Source organism: Desmodus rotundus, chromosome 8 (genome assembly GCF_022682495.2).
Source record: "Desmodus rotundus isolate HL8 chromosome 8, HLdesRot8A.1, whole genome shotgun sequence".
Lineage (NCBI taxonomy): Eukaryota > Metazoa > Chordata > Mammalia > Chiroptera > Phyllostomidae > Desmodus > Desmodus rotundus.
Genome location: NC_071394.1, coordinates 107,371,228 through 107,391,460, shown reverse-complemented (window position 1 = coordinate 107,391,460; position 20,233 = coordinate 107,371,228). Strand labels below are relative to the sequence as shown.

Below are 20,233 nucleotides of genomic sequence, written 5' to 3'. Positions count from 1 at the left end.
TTCTTTGTAATATGTAAAGTATTAATCAGTTGGAATTTTTTAGTTCCCAAATTATGGTAAATAAAATTTATTACTATTTACTGGAAGAAAAACATTCTCAGTGTATGTTCTCTTACAAATGTACCTCTCTGTGAACACACACAAAGGGTTAAAGTGATAGGAGTCATGTATGTATTTACCCGTACCTTCCCTTCTATGAGAAAGAAGGACGTCGTTAAAAGTTACGTAAACCACAACTTACATAAGGTTGATTGTAAATTTATATCTGATCTTTCAAGCAAGTCACATGAAAAGGGAAACCTGGCCAGTTACACAATTCAAAATACCCCCAAGATTTAGAATAACCCATTATTCAGAAGTGCAGTTCTTCTTCACACTCAGTCTAGGCAGGAATTCTCCCCTTTGCTTTCTTAATGGCATAGAGTTATTTGAAAGATTATTCTGCTGGTTTAGAAGTTACTGATTTGCATGGCTAATACAATCAGCATTGGACTGATCTAGAATTTTAATATTCTGTTTCTTACCCCTGAAGAAAGAATTATACATTTTCATGTGAGTTGCAAGTAACCGTTTTTCCATCCTACTTGCAAATGGATTTTATTTTAAAAAATAAATAATGTGTTCCCTTTTCAAAATAGTTGGGTACATATTAGAGGGAGGGTTAGGCTGATAAAGTAAAATTTTCTTTTGCCTATAGAACATTAACAAAACTGCCTTGGGAAGATATTTTGATGCATTTTATTTTTTCTTCATAGAGGTTAATTCAGAAATTCCTTACTCCATCGATCAAATATTTATTGGGTCCCTACTATGTGCAGGCATATCTCTGTGGGTTTGTTTGCTCTCCTTTGACAAAAGGCGGCCATTCAAACTCAGACTGTGTGCTTTCTTCGTTTACTTTTCTTGTAGTAAGCGTGTCTTTAAACGGAACAGAACGTTATGGAACTGAGGCTTTTAAACAAACAACTGAAGTGTATGTTAGTGCCCTACAGCCAATGCCCCAACCCGTTTGAGGTTTTGTGTGATGATCAAAGAGGACAGTTGCTCCTTATTTAAATTCTTCGACTTTGTCTCCAGGTCCCTGGCATGCATTTTGTATGAGATGTGCTGCATGAATCATGCATTCACTGGCTCCAGTTTCTTGTCCATTGTTTTAAAAATTGTTGAAGGCCACACTCCTTCACTCCCCAAGAGATGTCCAAGAGAACTGAATGCCATCATGGAACGGTATGGAAATAATGTATTACCCCAGAAACAGTTTTAAATCGTACTTAAATTTTCGTTCGTCTAAAAAATAATTTTCCTTTTACACATTACAGCATGTTGAACAAGAATCCTTCACTCAGACCATCTGCTATTGACATTTTAAAAACCCCTTACATTGAGGAACAACTACAGGTATTGAAAATGAAAGGGATACTGGGAAATATGTAGTGTTAGCATTTATATATGTTCTAGGCCTTGAAGATATGCTGTGAGAATAAGATGCATTAAACATCAATGAGAACAGAGACACAAGATATTTTTTTAAACTGAGGGAAACTATTAGTCGTGACCATCTCTTTGCACAAGAGAGTGCGTGAACTGCGGTTCCCTGGAGCCCGAGATTAGGAATGGGATTTTCTGCCTAAACTCAGCACCCACCCTCAGGGTTCGTGGTTTCCAGATTTCCCGCGACACTTTGTACATATATCCCTGCCAGGACAGAGGGTGACACTACTTATAACAAAATCTGGGTTTTCACTAAGTCTTTACTCTTCCACCCCTTTATTTTATATCTCAATAATACTTTTTATTGAGTACGTGAATTTATTTTGTTTTTCTGTAAATTGGAAAATTTGATGTAGAGAATTTGTCTCCGGTGGTAAGAAAACAATCAAACGGTACCTTCTCAGGAGGTTTTTGTTATTGTTGCTGTTGTTTTAAGATTTATTCGTTTGTTTATTCTTAGAGAAAGGGGAAGGGAGGGACAAATGGAGAGAAACATCGATGGTGAGAGAAGTATCCATCAGTTGCTTCTCATACACATCCTGATGGGGAACCTGGCCCGCAACCCAGGCATGTGCCCTGATCTGGCATCAAACCAGCTACCTTTCACTTTGTGGGTTGACTCCCAACCAACTAAGCTACACCAGTTAGGGCTTTGGTTTTGGTTTTTAAATTTCTTAGGCTTTTATGATATAAATTCCTTGGGCAAATTTCCTTTAATGTTACGAATATCTTTAAGAGGACTACAAAGCAGTTGTTCCCCTTTAAAAACATGTGCGCCTTTTCATCCGAGCCCAGTTCTCAGTCCACGGGTCACACGGTGCTGGGCGCTGCGCATCCATTAGCGGCGTGTGGGACCCTGTGCTGACACTGGGGGTGTGGAAGTGAAAGCACCTCGTGTGGCTCCTGTCCTTTGGAAGCTTGACTGCTAGTCAGAGAACCCAGTAACCAAGGAAAAGTAAGCAAGTAAAGTGATTTTAAGTTCTCACAAGCACTAGGAAGAAAGCAAATAGGATGCTGTGAAATAAGGCGGGGGGATTTGGTGGTCAAAGAAGGAGAAGGTGACATTTTGACACCAGTGACATGGCGAGAAGCAGCCAGCCATGTAAAGAGCCTGCGAGTGTTGGAGTCACAGAGAATAGCCTGTGTAAAGCCCTGGATTTGGTCACGTCCCTGGGAGGGAGACAGAGAAGAGGGTACTTATGTTAGAATGTGCTGCCAGGGGCAACCCCTAGGAAGTGGGGTAAGCAGGCCAGAGAGGGGAGGTGGTGAAGTTCCTTGGTGCTTCCAGTTCTCCCTCTGCACAGGCACAGCTGGCCCCTCTAGCCAAGGGCAGTCTGCTTGAAAGGAGGCGCAGGTGCTGGCTGCTGGATCAAAACCATGCGACAGAGGCTGTGAGCTTACGAAAAAAATAGTCTAGGGATCCAAGGGGATCTTCTAGGGCTAAGGCGAGGCAAGATCAAAGAGAACACCGAAAACTCAATAATCAAGATAAATAACATCTTAATGCATTCTTTTACAAATCCAGATTAATGCTAAATATCCATGGTAACAAAATATCAAAAATTCAAAAATATATCCAACCAGGCTAGGATTAGGGTAAGGCAAGTGAGGCGGAATCGTGCAAATTCAGGGTTGGATCCTGTCTCTACTTAAGCTTTTGACATTGTGTTCCATGGCTTTGTGGCATTAGTTTTGATTTTTTATAGTATTGCATTAATATATCCTTTATCTTGGTCACTGAGTCTCTCTCTTAGTGCCCCTTAAATTTTGCTTCTGAGGCGAAGGCCTCGCTCACCTCACCCTAGTCCTGGTGCTGGGATGTGGACGTTGTCCACTACAAAACCAGGGGGGCAGAGAGCTGGAGCTGAGGGAAGGCCTGTCGTTGCCTGGGTAGCAGGGAGGGAGGGAACAGGCAGTGCAAGATGAACTTGGAGAGGTAGGCAGGAGCCTGACCCCTCAGGATCTGGTTGCATAAGCTACCTAGCAATGTTTTGTAACGATTTATAGAAGGAAAAATAGCTACCAGTGGGTTTGGGTTTCAAAGTCCCAGATATAGTCACTAATAGTGCAAATCAGAAAAGGGCACTGGGTGGTTTATGCCCTTCTGTCCCTGAACAGGAGCCTTTTTTTCCAGCACCTGATGTGTAGATACTCGGAAGTGACTCCAGAAGATAAGAATTTGAATTGTCAGAAGGAAGCTGCTCATATAATTAATACCGTGTAAGTAGTTGCTTTGTTTTTAAAAAGCCCATTGAGCATAAATAGTAAATGCATTTGTCTTTAAAAATCTCTCAGTGCTAAGCTGACTGCTTGGAGTGTCCTCATACTTACGTGTCTTGCCAAGAAATTCAGGTGCTTCAGCAACTTGGCGGTTCCAAAGCCCTTTGCCTCAGGTGAAGCAAATTGAAATCACAGAAGTGTAAACCACAGCACAGCGTACAGATCTGAAGGGTAGCGCTGCAGCTGCCTTGTAAGTGCACGGAGAGATTAGTATCTCAAACGTTTCGTGGTCCGTGTGCCAGGGCACCTTCCGTGTTAAGCATACGTGGATTTCACATGTTGTTTGTTTAACAGGAACTGTCAGGGTATCTATGGAAAAGACCACGTTGTGGGGTCCCGGAACAACTGAAAATACTAAGCCAAAGTTCACTTTCTGCAGCTATATCTAAGAACTGGAGAATGTGTGTTTCAGAAGGACCATAATTTATTGGCCTAACTTCTGTCTCCCACCTCCCAGAATGTGCTGTAACTTACAAGAGCCCAGAACAGCAGGTGGCTTCAGAGCAGACAGGTACAGCTGTGCTGGCTGTGTGCTGAGCAACTCCGGGGCGGGGGACACTAATTACAAAGACCAAGTTTACAATTGGGCTGAAGGACCTCTCTGTTTAGTTTTACAAGGGCCCAGTGAGAAACGGCAGCCCCTGCCCGGAGCTGTGCAAGGGGGTGGGGCAGGGCAGTAGCCCTCATGAGCCTGACCTTCAAGGCCAAGTAGCACAAATAGGCTTCCCTAATACCCAGTCCAGCGGTTTGTCAACTGCACCATTTGTTTTCTGTCTTCGCATTTTAAGTTGAGGAAACAGGTCCATCAAAGATATTCAGTCTTTGTTTAACGCATCTCCAGTTAAAATGAACTGTACCTCAGTGGGACACATTTCAGGCATGCTCCGATAACCTTGCCTATATTTTCAAGAAAGCCTGGATATTCTTAATGTTATTTTGTTTTATTGATTGGAGACGTGAGAGTAGTCGATGACGTATTTTTAAAGTACTGGACTGATTTTCGTTATCATTTTGCACTGTAATTATGAAACACCGTGTATAGTTCAAGTGCACTAGAATCCAGTTGTTTGGGTGGTATTTCACATTATGATGTATTGACTTCAAATCGTTACTGTTATTTTCAAGATCTATGACTATGCTTTAAGGGCAGTTATTTGGTCTTACAAAATAAGGGGTGTATATTTCTGGAAATTGCATGTCCCCTGGAGGCTCTGGTGGAGATGGTGTTTTGGAGGGATGGGACCTGCCTAAATGGTCATTACAATTTTATCGTCACATTTCTTACTGCGTTTTGTAGTATTGGGCCCTAGCCACGTCAGGCACAGACACAAATGTCACTGAGAATGTGGTTGTAGACCTTTCAATACATGATTAGTGTAAGCACATTTCTTTAAAGAAAAAGGCTCTTTATATAATACTGGCTAACATTTTGGGGGTAATGACCATCTGTTTATGAGCACTTTTCATGAATTCACTCATCTAAGCTCACATCAGACCTATGAAGTAGGTACTATTTATTTTGTAATGATTACAAAGATGTCAAGTAACTTTCCCAAGAGCATATAAGATTTGAACCCAGAGAATCTTATTAATCGGTATAATTAACCACTATGCCAAGCTGCCGTGAAAGTGCCTACTGTGTTAGGCTTAGAATAGAAGACATAGTAAATGTTCGTTATTATAATGCCGTCATCCGGGATACTTTTTATGCGTCAGACATTGTACGTACATTATCTCATATGATACCCACGATAAACCCATTCTTCATGGATGAGGAAACTGAGGTTCAGAGAGGTTCAGTAGCGTGCCCAAGGCTACAGACCTAATGAAGGAGGGTGCACATCGGGTTCAAGCCCTGCCTGTTTCCAAAGGTTGTGTTCTATCCACATGGTCGAATTAGTCTGCCAGTCTATTTATTTCTTAACAACCAGAATCTTAATTTGTCTTACATTATGAAAGTCAGTTATAAGCAATGAAATGAGCAGAAATTTGGAAAGTACATAATTTGCTTTTAAACAAAAATCTAATTTGAAAAATATTGCCAATTAGCCACAGTCCTGGTTGGCTCATTACCTACCCAGACTTTATTAGTTTTTGCCTGGCCTGTCTCGAGATGCCTCTCCCTCCTCAGTAGTAGTGTAATGATACTTCTGTAAAATATTTGTTTAATTTTTCTGAGCACGTCTGGGATGTGTTCTGTGTGGGGAATCTTTATTTTCTCTAGGCAAAAACAGATCCACCTACAGACCCTGTGGGCGCTCTCTGAAGTGCAGAAAACCACACCGAGGGAGAGGATGCGGCTGCGGAAGCTCCAGGCGGCCGATGAGAGAGCCCGGACTCTGAAGTAAGCTGCCCTCCCTCAGGCCCCCCAGCCCTTTGGCCGCTTCCCAGGGCTCTGAAGGAATTTACTGAAGAAAAGCAAAGCCAAAACAAGAAAACAACATGCGCATACTCTTTACACATGTATCTGTTCATTCACTTGTTCCCTCAAAAGATGGTTATTGGGCCTTTGATGGTGACTGCACGCCAGGTGTCATTCACGTTAGGCTTTCAGTCTTGTGTGAAAAGGAAGCCTGACTATCAGGGTGGTTACTAGTGATTGAAAACATCATCAGCCTCCAAATGGAACCTTACTGTTGCTGACACCTTCTGTACCTACCCAGTGAGACGAGGAAAAGGGTGACCTCGGGGTCTGGCCCTCACTCTCTAGGTGTTTGATGCATCCCCTCTGCCAGGAGACCTGGCTGGTCTTCAGAGAGAAGAAAGTACTGGCAGGAAATTGTTGGCCTTAGGAAGCAGCGTGGAAACAGAGCCCTGGTCTGTCAGGTGAAGCCACGTGAAACATCTGTGCTCAGGGCAGGGCTGGGGGGGTGCGGAAGCGCCACCGGGAAGTAGAGGATTGACATGGAAAGGGGGCATTCCGAAGCCCTGGAGTCCCAATTTCTCAAGGCTGATTTTTCAGTTGGGAGGTTATCCAATTTCCTAATTTTTCTTCTTTCTTTTACTGCCAATGTTTTGGTAGCTTAGAAGCCCCAACCAAGAACTAGGGAGATGGAAAAAACCCGAATCTCAAATGTGTTCATTTTGTGAACTTGTCAATGTATCTGAAAAATGATTTAGACATATCCTTGCACTTGTAATGAATATCATGACTGTTAGGTCGGAGTCGCTCAAGAAACCAGACGGACACAGCGAGCCGAGGAGCAGGGTTTATTAGCGGGGAATAAGAGGGGAAGTGGAGCCAACTGAGGGAGGTTAACATCTGCTTGGTTGTTCTTAGGGCAGGGTTTTTAAGTGCAAAACCCCACAAAGGGTAGCTGCTTGAGGCGTCAGAGTCTGATTGGCAAGAGCCGGTTGCTGGGTGCCGTTTCTGCTGACTATTGTTCTTGGTACATCTTGTCCGCCTCGGGTTAAAGCTGCATCCTGTTATGCCGGATAGGCTGTCCCCAGCCCCCAGTCTTAGCCGGGCATCTGTTCGTCCTGGGTGTGGTGGGCAGCCAGTTTCCCAGGGTCCAGCTTCCCACAGTACAGTTTCCCGCCTGGTGATTTTCCATTCCTCCTAGGTCTGTCAGTGACAAAGCAAGTAAGAATTCTGCGAGACTATTTTTCCCTTAGACATGTTTTCTTTAATAAATGTGGAAAAAGACTTTCTTCAAAGTGCTCATGGGTAGTAGTGTGCTGGCAGATGTTTTTTTTTTTTAATTTTTTATTGTTATTCAATTACAGTTGTCTGCCTTTTCTCCCCATCCCTCCACCCCACCCCAGCCGAACCCCCCTCCCTCCCCCACCTCCACCCTCCCCCTTGATTTTGTCCATGTGTCCTTTATAGTAGTTCCTGTAATCCCCTGTCCTCACTGTCCCCTCCCCACTCCCCGCTGTCCATTGTTAGATTGCAGCCACCTGTGAGCTTGTGAGCTGAGTGGGGGCGGGGAGTGACTGCTGACTTGTTTGCCGATTTCTGCGGTGGGAAGACTCCTATTCTTCCAGTTTCAAGCTACCTGCGTGATATCGTGGACTCTTCAGTTGGGGAGATACGTGCACAGTCTTTCCTTGGGAGCCAGTCCAAGTTGGTTTCTGCAAAGCACTACCACTGAGTGTGGGTTTTACTGAGAAAACACATTCCCATAAATCGTTTGAGCCCTTGAGTCAACTCACATCCCAAATCTTTTTTTATCACCTCAGAAATGGGAATATATCCAGGTTATCACGATTCATGTCATTGGTGGAGGGTAAACAGAACATTAAATCTCTACTAGGAACAGATTAAAGGAGCTATTTAATTACACATCCATATTACAAATTATTTTTTCAGATTAAAACTGATTTTTGTATACAAAAGAAAGCCATTTAGATCTTCTACATGACATTTCATAGTTTCTTGTTTAAAGGCAATGCCTTTTAAATAACGTTTTTTCTTGATTTTATGAACGACTTGCATCAGGTTTGGTTTTGATTGTTATTTCTAGGATCCAAGAATGGCCACGTGTTTTAGCTAGAAAATGGCTCAGTTGTCAGAAGGATTACAATGTACCCATTTTATAGATAACAAAATTTGACCACAGGGATGTTCGGCGACTTTTCAAAAAAAATCTAAGTATAAATTAGCACACAAGTAATCGCAGGAACTCAAATCTATCTTTCGGTTTAGCAATAGATTAAATTCAACTCTCCCGTAGTAGAGAAAACAAAGAAAACGTGTCTGAGAAATATTCCCCTCCACAGTGAGTCTCATATTCTTTTCCATAATTTTGAAATGTTGCTGCATTTCCTTGTTTATGTGTTTACTTCACCCTAAAAGCAGTTATTGAGTTATTAGTATGTGCTGGGCACTGTGCTGGGCATCAGGGACCCCCCCCGCCCCCCCGTCATTACAGTCAGGGAACACACAGGGAGCAGCACTGTATTCTTCTGTACTTTAGGGGTTCTAAGGAGGAATAAGGAGCCAGAAGTGCTTGTTCGTGCTTTAAAGGAGAATCCAGGGGGTGCTGCACGGCACACACGTCCTCGCGAGAGGAAGGCCCATTGGCCTGGCTTTCCAACACCCCAGTTTGCCTGTTAAAGCAGGGATCACACTTACCTATATAATACAGATGTGTTTTCAGCACATTGCAGCTATTTTTCTACATGTGTTTTAAATTTGCAGAAAGCTTATTGAAGAAAAATATGAAGAAAATAACAAACGAATGCAAGATTCGAGATCTCGGAACTTTTGGCAGCTACCTGCTGATGTAAGTACTAACTGTCCATGTAAGTACTCTTATTTTACACTTTACCTAAAAACCTTGTCTTGCCTCAGATTTTTTCAGATTCGTGAGGCCAGTTGGGTAGGGAAAGGGACAAGGTAGGGAAAAAGCACCCAGACCAACTTTGTCCAATTCCAGGGAAGATGCTCCTTGTAGAATGCAGGCCAACAGTTAATGACCACACTAGTTCAAAGCAGCTATGCTTAGAGGTGGAGCAATTGCTTTGTCCAACAAATACTGAGGACCTACAAAATAATCAGCACTGAGTGAACAATTGATGAGTTAGAATTGAGACTTTGCAGAACAAGTATGTGTATATCTGATTTTGAATTTCAGCCATGCTCTTGTTGGATTTTCTCTTTAGTCCATTGTTCTCTTTTTGACTTATTTTTTTATTCTTTACATTTTTATTTTGTCTCCCATCCATATCATGCCTTGTGTTACTAATCCCATTCGAACTTTGAATAACTACCATAGATGTCCAATAATAAATAGGGTTGTGGATTCACATGAAGTGAGCTTCAAATGCCTGTCCTCTGTATCCCCAGACCCTGAATATCAAATACTGTTTTCTTTAATGGTTAAAAATTGGACTTGGTGTAGGTTCTGATACTTAAGGCCATCTTTCTTCAGGGTCATATTTGAACAATAGACGCCAACACCAGTTCTTAGCACTTCTGGTAAAAGCGCCTTGGGAAAGAGTCATTTTTATGGAGAACTTTATTGTCTCAAATTTGTTTGCTCATTCATTGGAGATCCCTGCATCTGAAGGAGATTCCTTCCTTTGGCAGGAGGAACCAAGTCCCCTGAGACTGTGGGGATGGTCCCTGCAGTGTGAGGCTGCTCATTCTGCTGTGACTCAGTAATTCGAGGGCTGAGTGAGAGCACCCAGCAGAGCTCACGCTCAGCCAGGCACAGCCCAGGAACACTTGTTTCCTGCCTCCCTCTGAGAGGTTCTTCATCTTTCTCAATTATTTTGTGGTTGCGAGTGCTTTAGAGTTCTGAAAACCGAAGTTGGACCAGACAGGGGGACTCAGCCTTTTCTGACCTTAAGAGTCTCCCTCTGTTGCACCCTTTTGCAGAGAATTTGGGATGTTGGTGATATGCCACCCCCCATTTTTCCCACCCCCTATTTTCTACCGAACTCCCACTCCATTAAGTGAAGCCAGCTGTGGGAACTGTTGCAGGCCCCAGAGACATGGGAGGTGGGAAACCTGACTAACGGAGAAATTGCAGGCTGGAAGGGCATGCGGTCAGCAGTAGTGCTGGATCCCTACTTAGAGGAGGGTCTTGATGCCACCGCTTGATGCCCCTCTGAGCTCTTAAGTGCCTTTCTCTAGCTCCCCAGACCCGTTCTAGGTCCTGAAGTAACTTGTAAAGATGGGTTTTCTTTCCTATGCCTGTTGGCTTTCTTCCCCACAAGTCTGAGAGCTGCACATTCCCACAGGTCCTCACAAGGAGTCTGATGTAAGCATTCTATTTTTGTTACTATGTGTAAACTGCGTGTTCAATCAGCTGATCGAAAGTGGGACTTTTTTCCTGAAATGTGCAGGAATTCCTGCTTGTAAGTGATTTTACCCCCTAAGATTAGAAATTTGGGAATATAGATGTGGTAACATTTTTAGAGTACATAGATATTGAATTATAATGTTATACTCCTGATATTACATAATGTTATTAACCAATGTTACACCAATTTTAAAATGAAAAAATAACTTTCTTTATTCTTGAAGTTATCATATAGCAAATAAAAATGTAGTTTTAAGCATGATCTTACATTTGTGTCATATAATTTACGTAACTTTTTTCTTTTCTTTATTGACCCTTCAAAATAATCGTTTTTGTGTTCTTTTTCACTTCTGACATGATTATTATCAATATTGAACAACTACATTACATTAGATCTTGTCCTTCCTATAAACCAGGGTCGTTGGGGGCTCTTCACGTAACTTGAGACTGAGACCATAACGCAGGCAGTCTCAGGAGATTTTGTTAGCTGTATAGTATCCCATAGAACCCAGGGCCAGACAGAGAGTGCAGATCTTGGCCCAACCAGACAAAGAGGATTCACAAAGATTTTATGAAATCCTGACTCCACGTTTTCTACCTAGTTCTTTCCAATGCCACCCCCTTCCATCGGGAAGGAACAAAGGGAGCAAGAGGGGAAGTGCCTGATGCTGTCTCGGCCAGAGATGTCAGTTCATTCTTTGATGTTCTAAGGTTTAGGGTCACCAACATCTTGGGCCCTGAACTTTCCAGAAGCATGTTTCTTAAGTTTGCATATGATGGGTGCAGGGAATGCTCCAGGCAGATACATGACTCTTGAAAATAATAGCCTCTTCTGGCTGTTTCAGTTCTGCAGAAGGGGTTTCTTAGCCACCACCCTCCCACCCCCACCTCCCTGGTCTCTTGTCCTCTTTTGAGCTTACAAGCATTTCCCTCTGGCCTGCTGATAGCATCCCACTTCCTCTCTTTCAAATGTTACCTTCTCCTTAGCAAAACCTTCTTTGACCTCTCAGGTCCACAATTAACTGGCCGTCCTCCAAATTTTTGTGGCTTATTGCAACACTTCTCAAACTTCAAAATCACCTTTTTGTCTGTCTTGTGAAAATGCAGATTCTGATTGGGTTAGTTTTGGAGGGGACCTGGGATCCTGCATCAAGCTGCAACCAGCTTCCTGGGGATTCCCATGCTGCTGGTCCAGGACCACAATGGACAGAAATGGGGGCCCTTGAAAGCAACAGTTCACCTGCAGATGAAGGAAAAAGCCACCGATGAATAGACCTTGTCACAATCTCTTTAGGAAAGAAGCCATTTAATAGGAACGAAAGGAAAGGAGGAGCGACCTGAGGGAAGGCTCCCTTGTTCGCCTCAGGGGGAGGATGAAGGGAGGAGATGAGGCAAGTTTTAATCACGTTCCCAGGCACAGGAATGAGGCAGGTTTAATGACATTCAGAGAACAAAGGAGACAGAAAAATGGGAAGCCGACACTTTGCTCAAGGATTGAAGGGTTTTAAACACTCAAGGAAAGGTGTTATTGAGCTGAAAAAGATAAAATATAAGAAAGAAGTTGAATTAATCTGGTGCAAAACGCTGAAGAAAAATGTGATAAAGGAGAAAAGGAAGGACAAGGAAAATGTTCCTATCTTTGCCCATCCACATATTTATGATTTAATGTCTTCCTAATCTCTTGGGGCTGCTCTCTCTTCTCTCTTGTCAGCTGAAGGAAACCACTTTATATTTCAAAAGCAGTCGTAGCAGGTAGAATCAGGGGAGAGAATGGGCTGCCTGTGTCACCTCTTACCCACGTTATAAAAAACTTGCAGGCATTTAGGAGACTGGCGTGTTTTGTTTTTCAGACCCTAACTGACAGGGCCTTTTATTCTGGCAGTCATATTCTGCTTGGCTGAATTTGGGCTTTGAAATCTTGAAGCAGAGTTGAATGTGGAATCATGTTAGACACTGTTTCTTTAAAAGGATGGTAGCTTGAAAACAACTAGATACCATCACACACATGATAACCCCGGTCTTTTTTTTTTTTTATCCTGTGGCATACACAGTTGGGAAGGTATTAGAAGTGGGAGTCTGTGGAAAGTGCATAGCAGATCGGGTCTCCATACGTGAGATATCGATAGCAATGCAGATCAAAGGGAGATCAAGTCCTTTTCTTTCTAAGAGAAACAATCATAACAATTCTATCTCTTCTCTTCAAAGAGAACCTCAGCAAATCAAAGTCAATTGAGAGTCCACATGCTTTCTTTCCAATAATTTCTGAAGCACACATTTCATGCGGTCTCTATTCTTTGTTTTTAAAGTTCTCTGCATGCTATTACTGGTCCTTTGAATGTGAAATCAATTTCACCTCATGCAACAATTACTACACAGTACAACAAACTAGCTTCTTAAAAGTATTTTATGATGGTATTTTCACAAACGCTGCATCACAGTGTGTCACAGCTTTATTCATTTAAGATTCGTTCAAACTTTTTTCTTTTTTAATAAGAAGACACTCTTGGAAGTTCTCCAGGAAGGCCATATATCATGGAAAATAAGTCAATTCAGCATTAGCTCTAGGTTGTAAACACCCACACACAACTAAAAAAAAAGCAAAATGATTTATTGAAATACCTATTGATACATTTGAGAAATGTAACTTTTTTTGAAGTATGAGTTTTTTCACATGGCCTCGTAGATCTTTTTTAGGAAATTCGAATTTATAAAATCACAGAACTTTTAAAGCCAGATGAGCATTCGGAGGGCGTCCAAACCCGTGCCTCTCATTTTGAGATGAGGAAACTGAGCGGGGCTGGACGAGGGGGAGGCGAGGTAAGTGCGATGCCCTGGGCGCAGATTTGGAGGAGGAGCCTGTTCTCAGCTGCTGATGAGTCTGGCTCTTACAGGAGCATGCAAGTCAGTGTCTCCTGCAGTTTTGCACCCTGGGCATTCTACTTGCCCCACCCTAATCGTGGCCCTGAAACAGGCCAGGGGAGGTTACAATGGTTTGCCCCATTATTCAAAGCAGTGTCTCTTATCCCAGGCTGCTGCCTTGAAATTGAAAATGTTAACATGCTTAAGAGAAAAGATAGGTAGGCTTTTGCTTTCAAATAGACTTCTAAATAAGAATATTGTTTCATTTGTGGCAGCCCTACTTACTTTTATGTTTGTCATGAATTGTTAATTACCTTCCACAAGGCATCTGATGACCCGACTTCAGAGAACCTGCCTGAGTCTCAGCCCATTCCTTGCCTGGACCCTGCTGTGTTCGAGTCAAGTATAGAGGACACCATAATTGACCTTGGAGATCATGGTATGAGTTTGCATCAGCATTCAAAAGGGTGCTTTCAGCTGACACATGGGTTGGTGTAGCTGGTCCTGCGGGAGGCCTGGCTGGCCTCTGACGGAAGCCCTAGGAGTATGTAACCACCTTCCATCTGTTTGCCAGAGCTGGGCTGTGACCGGGATGAAAAGCAGAGAAACCGAGGGCTTAGTCTGTCCTCCTATTTTCTTAGTGAAGCCAAGTTAGAAACTCACACCGGGCGAAGGACCTTTCTGCGTGGGTTAAACAATGTGGTCACTAATCTGACTCTGGAACAGCGTAGGACTGCCGATGCTCTGGAGCCCTGTTTCTGTCCTCCGTAAATGGTGTTCCTGGCCCCCATAAACTCCGAGTGAGAAAGGAAGTCAGGCTTTGAAAAAGCAACTATTTGGATGTGTGATCGTTGCTAGAAAAAAATGTGCTCAGAGCTGGCGCCCAGTAGGGGAGATGCATCATATCCTGATGATTGAAAACATGATTTTGGAGTAAAAGAGCTGGCTGTCAGGGAAGCCCCTGGCAACTTAGTCTCTGCTTACCCATGAAACAAAAATAACACCTCCTTCAGGGGTTGTTGTGAAAAACAAATGGGACTCGCCGTGGGAGGTGCTCTGAGCTCGGTGCCCAGCACAGCAAGAGCCAAGGAAAGCGAAGCAGTTTATGACTCTGAAGGGGACGGTTATGAAGGTAGGGGTCCTCCCAGTCTTGCGCCTCTTCCCCCAGTGCCTAGGACAAAGAGCCGGGACATTATAGACACTCAGTAAATATTTCTTGAATGAATGAATGAGTGGATGAATAAATGAATGAAGGGTATGTTAGTCTGGACCTCTGAGAAGCAGGTGCCTAGATGGGACTAAAAATGCAAAGATATTATTAGGGGAAATGCTTGCATGAAAGGAAACAGGAAAGGAGCTGCAAAAGGCTGAGAGAACCATCCGACCATGATTCCAGTTTTATTCCAAGTAAAAGGAGAGGAGGTTCCATGGTGTGTACTCGTCTGCTTAGGCAGACAAAGGCAGCCAAGGCATCAGGCAGTCCTTAAGCAAAGTCAGCCAAGAGATGCCTGACTTTGTAGCTCTGCTGCAGTAGCCCGTGGGGAGGCGCAGTAGCTGCGGAGAGAATGCGGCTGCTGGGCCCTTGGCCAAATGGGATCCTTATAGTTGGAGGTCTGTGAAGTGTATCCTCGTGGCTGCATGATGGGAGAACTACGCTCTCTGGCAGCACTTGAGTTCTCTTCTTCAAGTGAGAATGAAGGTAGTGAAACTTGGCTTGGCTGGTCATCTCAGCCCAAATTTGCATTTGGTGCCTTCCTAATTGAGCTGTGAGAGCTGTGTGGCCTCCTCCAGCTGTAGGAAACTGGCACCGGATGCTCTGCAGGCTGGCATTTGCCCACTTTTAAAATGGTGTCGTGGCCGCCACCTGGTAACAAATACGATGTCACTGACAAACAAATATGTATATCAGATGGATTTGTATCTTAAACTTTTTTTCAGGCATTTCTTTAATATATTGTTATTTTCCACAGGTAGAATTTGGAAGCATAGAAATATTCCGTGAGCTTTTCCTTCTAAGAATATAAAACTGAGGGGCCACTGTGTAGCGCCTGATATGGACGATTTATTGCTCCGCGGGAGGGCAGGGCCAGCACTGTCTGTAAAGAGGAAGCCTTAGAACAAGGAGTGGAATGGATAGTATAGGATCAAGAAGTCTGGGCTCAGCCTCTGGGCTCAAGAGCAAAAACTACAATACTTACTACTCATTTTCGAGGTGAGAAGCCAAAGACATTAAGTAATTTGCTCCAGCACTCTAGAGCTCCTGCTTCCCAGTGCTTACCGGAGCAGCACCCTTTCCGTTTCCATCGAAGTGTATGTATTTGGAGGTGGTAGGTGGGAGCAGTAGATTTGCAAGAAACACAAGCATGTCAAGTAATGGAACTTCGATAAGGCAGAGATTCTTTGTGTGTCTCTCGGATAATTATTGTGAGCGATAGTAGCCGAATTACTCCCCGGATAGCCCTGCCACAGGGCATGAGCCATGAGGAAACACTGCTTGGATGTCCATAATAAGCCGTAAGATCCAAAAATACACAGTACTTTTAGCTGGGCCGGTTTCCTCGTAAAATACTTTTGAATGTTTCCCTTATTTACTCCTCTCTGTAAGTTTGTATTTTTAAATTCTGTTTTTTCTTAAATATTAAATTGAAAAGGGAGACTTAGAACTATGAAAATGTAACCTGTGGGTAGATGATTGATTAAAAGAACGGTGGGCAACTACGAGATGATTAGTGATCATAGAGCTTACTCCTGAAATTCTGAGACATGAGACTAGTTTGGTGATGAACCATGAAGGGGTTATTATTTTCCCCATTCCTTTTGGCTTTTAGAAGACTTGACTCCAAATTGTCAGCACCCAGAGAAGTTTTTGTTTGTTTGTTATCTTGCATCTATATGAAAAATAAAATTACACAGCCATTTTTAAGTTCCTACACCAAATGTTTAATCAGTCTTTGATGTTGAATGGAAAACGTCCCCCTGGGATGTAAGGGTTTACTTGCAGAGAAAAAAGACATGGAGACATTATTTACATTTGATATGCATTTAGTTGATGATAGCTTATTTAATCTAGCCAGAGCCATGGAGAAAACACAAGTAGAACATTAAAGAAATGACTCCTTTAAATAAGGATTTATATTTAAATCCTCATATGTAATGCTGATGATTTCTTGCACATTATTAATTTTTGCCAGGCACTTCATTGCACTCTCACCTTATCTCAGCAACTTACAGCTGAGTTTCAGAATAGCATTCGCAAAGCTGGAATAGTCTGAGACTCGTGGGCCCTGGGCCCACTCAGAGCGCAGCTCTCAACCCAATTGTTCAAATGCGGAGGCTTCGCTGGCATCAGCCTGGCTGTCTCCTGACAGCCCGACCAGCTGTCGCCTCTTAATTTTCCTTTCAGCCACTCCTTGGGCACAAACGCCCCTTCCCTGTGCGAGGAGAAAGCTCTGACCCAAGAGGGTCACACTTGGCTTGCCCAAAGAAGCCCACGTGCCCTTCCCAGTTGTGAGCAGCTTCACGATTTATCTTCCTTTTAAGTGTTCACTTGCAAATAAGGTGATTTGAATGCTGTTAGACAATGAGATCTTCTTACTGTTTTAATTTTAGAAAAGAAAGCATCTATTAATGGTGAGTCCACTTCTATATACTTGCCCTGGAGAAATGAAAGCATGGCTACAAGATCTGTACACAAATGTTCTTAGCTGTGTTGTTCATACAACCTCAAATTAGAGACAAGAGTCAATCAACAGAGAAACAGGCAAACAGACGTCTAGTTTACTACACAATGGAATACTACTTAGCAATGAAAAATAACAAATTGTTAATACATACAACAGTGTGGGTGAATGCCAAAACCATTATGCTAAGAAGCCTCAAACAAAAGAGCTCATATTGAATGAGTCCATTTCTGTGAAGTTCTAGAACCAGCAGTACTTATCTGCAGTGATGGGAATGAGGCCAGTGGTTGCCTGGGGATTGTGGTGGTGGGAGCTGACTCCAAACCAACACCTTGTGGCGATGGAAACGTTTGATACCTTCATTGTGGTGATGGTTACCCAGATGTATGCATCTATCAAAACTCACTGAATACTATGCTTTAAATGAGTGCATTTTATTGTCTACAAATTATACCTCAATGAGCTGGTAAATAAGAAAACATAGTTAACATATCCAGGGAAAAATAAAGAAAGGAAAAAAACATCATGAATAATTCCCATTAGTCTTTGTTTTAGCTAATGAATGGCAGAGAGAACCTTGGGTGAAATTAGGAAGATAGTAAACAACCGGGAAGGTCTCTTGGGACACGAAGTCCTCAGTCCTGGAAATGATCATGGAGTTTTATTCTAATGTCAGTTGAACAACATTGTCTTCCACAGAAGTGCTAATAAAGTTCTGGGGTCTTCTCTCAGGAGGAAAATCGGCTACTTAAGGGTGAGGTGCTGGGATCCCTCAGCTTCTGTCTTCAGTCTTTACGGTGGGAGGGTGGCACTGGCATGGCAGGGAGCCATACCACCAGGTCTCCAAGGGCCTCGTACCCATCAAAGCAGCCTGAGCAAAAAGAACAAAGATTAATAGCCCAGACAGGGAAGCTGTGGATCTGCCGGGCCTGTTAGCCCTCAGAAAAGAAAACAAAATACCGCTTCTGTCTTCCTAGATGGCCCACCTCTTCCAGAGCTTTAGACAACTCAGAGACCTGACTTATGAACATAAATTGATGGTAGTTTTGTTTCATATTTATCACACATTCCGCTGAGTTATATTTGTGTTTCCACCTGACTCTCATATTTACTCCCGCAGTTACTCCCTAATTTTCTGAGCTCTAGAGGATAATTAGAATAAATCTAATATTGAATGAAGATGCACTGACTCCCCACCCAAGGCACATTTAATAATTTAGAGTGTTCCTTCCGCCTGACAGGCTGGGTCGGTGCCTGTAATTGAAATTTAAAAGATTATACTAATGTGAAAAATTAAAGTAGATGCAGAATAATACCTGCCCAACCAGCCATTGTGTACTGAGCAGGCGAAATAGAAATAAGGAAAATCAGGCCCCAGAATATCAGTTATTCATAAAGAAAGTCAGCACCCATGGACCTCTCAAACTCAGTTTCCTACCTGAGAAAGCTGTGTGTGATTCCATGGGCCATCCCTTAGCTAAACATAAATCGTGCAGTGGTTGTTAAACTAAGGGCCCTGCTGGTCCGGCTGAGAGCATCTTTAAGTGCTTGGCCTATTGTGGTTCAGGTTTGGAATGAATCGATTAAGCAGAAAATTAAATAAGCATTAATTATGACTTTAAAGTAGGATAGAATACAAAATATAATAGGCTAAAACTGCGTATAATGCATGCTTCAGAGAGCGTTGTGGACATGCCACAGTGTGGTTTTCCTATAGTCGATGAAATTGTTTTCCAAGCATGAAAGTTTCACAGCTGCACTCAGGGCTCCTGCACTTGCCACCTGGAGCGTATCATTACGATGCCCGAAGGAAGCTAAGCTGCTATAGAAAACTGATGGAGCTGTGTTGGGTAGTGTCTGCTTGCAGTCAGATAACCATCTCTGACTCATATGCCAATTTGCTGTTGAAATTATTGAAATATTTGCCTTTGGTGTTTACAGCAGACTTTAATTTAGGTATTTGTGACAGATATTTAAATTAGTCCTGCCTGATCTTCGCAAAGGGGCTTCATGTTTTGTTCTGCAACAGTAAAGGCCACATCAGTACCAGCACCTCCTAGGTTCACTTGTCAAACTCTTTTCAGTTTTTGAAAGCATATCTTCAGGGGGGAAAACAAAACAAAAACTTTCCAGCAAGGAATAGCAGTTTCTAATACCTTTTGCCGTTCATAAATAATAGCATTTTCCAATTTCTCTTTTTCTCTTGCTTCTAAAAAAAATTCAAAATAGAAAAATAGGAAACTTACAAAAAGATCCCAAATGATTGTCATGTTTCATAGTACTTTGTCTGTGTATGATGAAGGTGGCTGATTCTCAGAAAGGTACTTTCTCTGCGTCTGTCTGCAGAAAGTGTGTTTGCGCTGCTGCCAGCATTTGCAGCTCACCGGTTAGGCTCATCTCTGAGGCTGCAGGATCGGCTCCTCATAAACTCATCTTACTGCTCAATGCACTGGCATTCACATGTAAGGCTACAAGTTCTATGAGTGTGGAGTGCAACTCTACACACCCAGCTCCACAGCTACCTTTGATCATCCTTTCCTGCCAACCCCTTGACTTGTCTGGGTTTCTCTTCTTGGCTTTAAATTATCAGTGGGAGTTTTTTCTTGCTGTTATAGGTTATCTGGCTAAGTATATACAGGGTCCCACACAAATAACGCCCCCTTTTTATTACAAAATCTTTTGTAATAAAAAAAGCCATAAGCATGGCTGTTACAAAGCCATAAGCATGGAATTCTGGTACATAGCAATATCATAGCATACGATGTGATACTTCAAGTGAAATGTTCAAATTAAAATGATAGATCATTACACCCATATTATTACCCCACCAACCACATTCAAGCAGGTGTTACTTCTGCTGGACCCTGTATATGTAGAGCAGTTTCAAATGCCTGCAGTCTTTCACTGCATTTTGTAGCTGGGCATTTTGGGCTACAGAGAACAAGGTGACTTTACCCTTTCTCTATCTCAGGTTAATTTTTATTTTGAATATAGGAAAAAATGAACAAACCCAACTCCTTTCCCCAGCTTAACTCTATGTGGCCTGTTTTCCTGGCTCCAGATAGCATAGAATTAAATTAGCTCCCCCCTTCTCTCTATGTTGCACCTCCCCACAACCCCACTTTAAAATATCATAATTTGAGCCCTGGCTGGTGTGGCTGAGTGCATTGA

At 42.7% G+C, this 20,233-nt stretch overlaps 1 protein-coding gene across 10 annotated transcripts in view; it reads left to right on the top strand.

The window, feature by feature from the left end:
• NEK11 (NIMA related kinase 11) overlaps nt 1-20,233 on the top strand; it is a 199,258-nt gene that overhangs the window by 87,109 nt on the left and 91,916 nt on the right. For 8 of the 10 annotated variants that reach the window (XM_053929433.2, XM_053929435.2, XM_053929432.2 and 5 more), the window contains 7 exons: nt 1,078-1,227; nt 1,320-1,398; nt 3,626-3,711; nt 4,229-4,282; nt 5,996-6,115; nt 8,915-8,999; nt 13,707-13,821. In XM_053929433.2, coding sequence (XP_053785408.1) covers nt 1,078-1,227; nt 1,320-1,398; nt 3,626-3,711; nt 4,229-4,282; nt 5,996-6,115; nt 8,915-8,999; nt 13,707-13,821 — 689 coding nt within the window. The remainder of the gene's footprint in view (nt 1-1,077; nt 1,228-1,319; nt 1,399-3,625; nt 3,712-4,228; nt 4,283-5,995; nt 6,116-8,914; nt 9,000-13,706; nt 13,822-20,233) is intronic. The other 2 variants (XM_053929434.2, XM_053929436.2) reach the window with 2 other exon arrangements.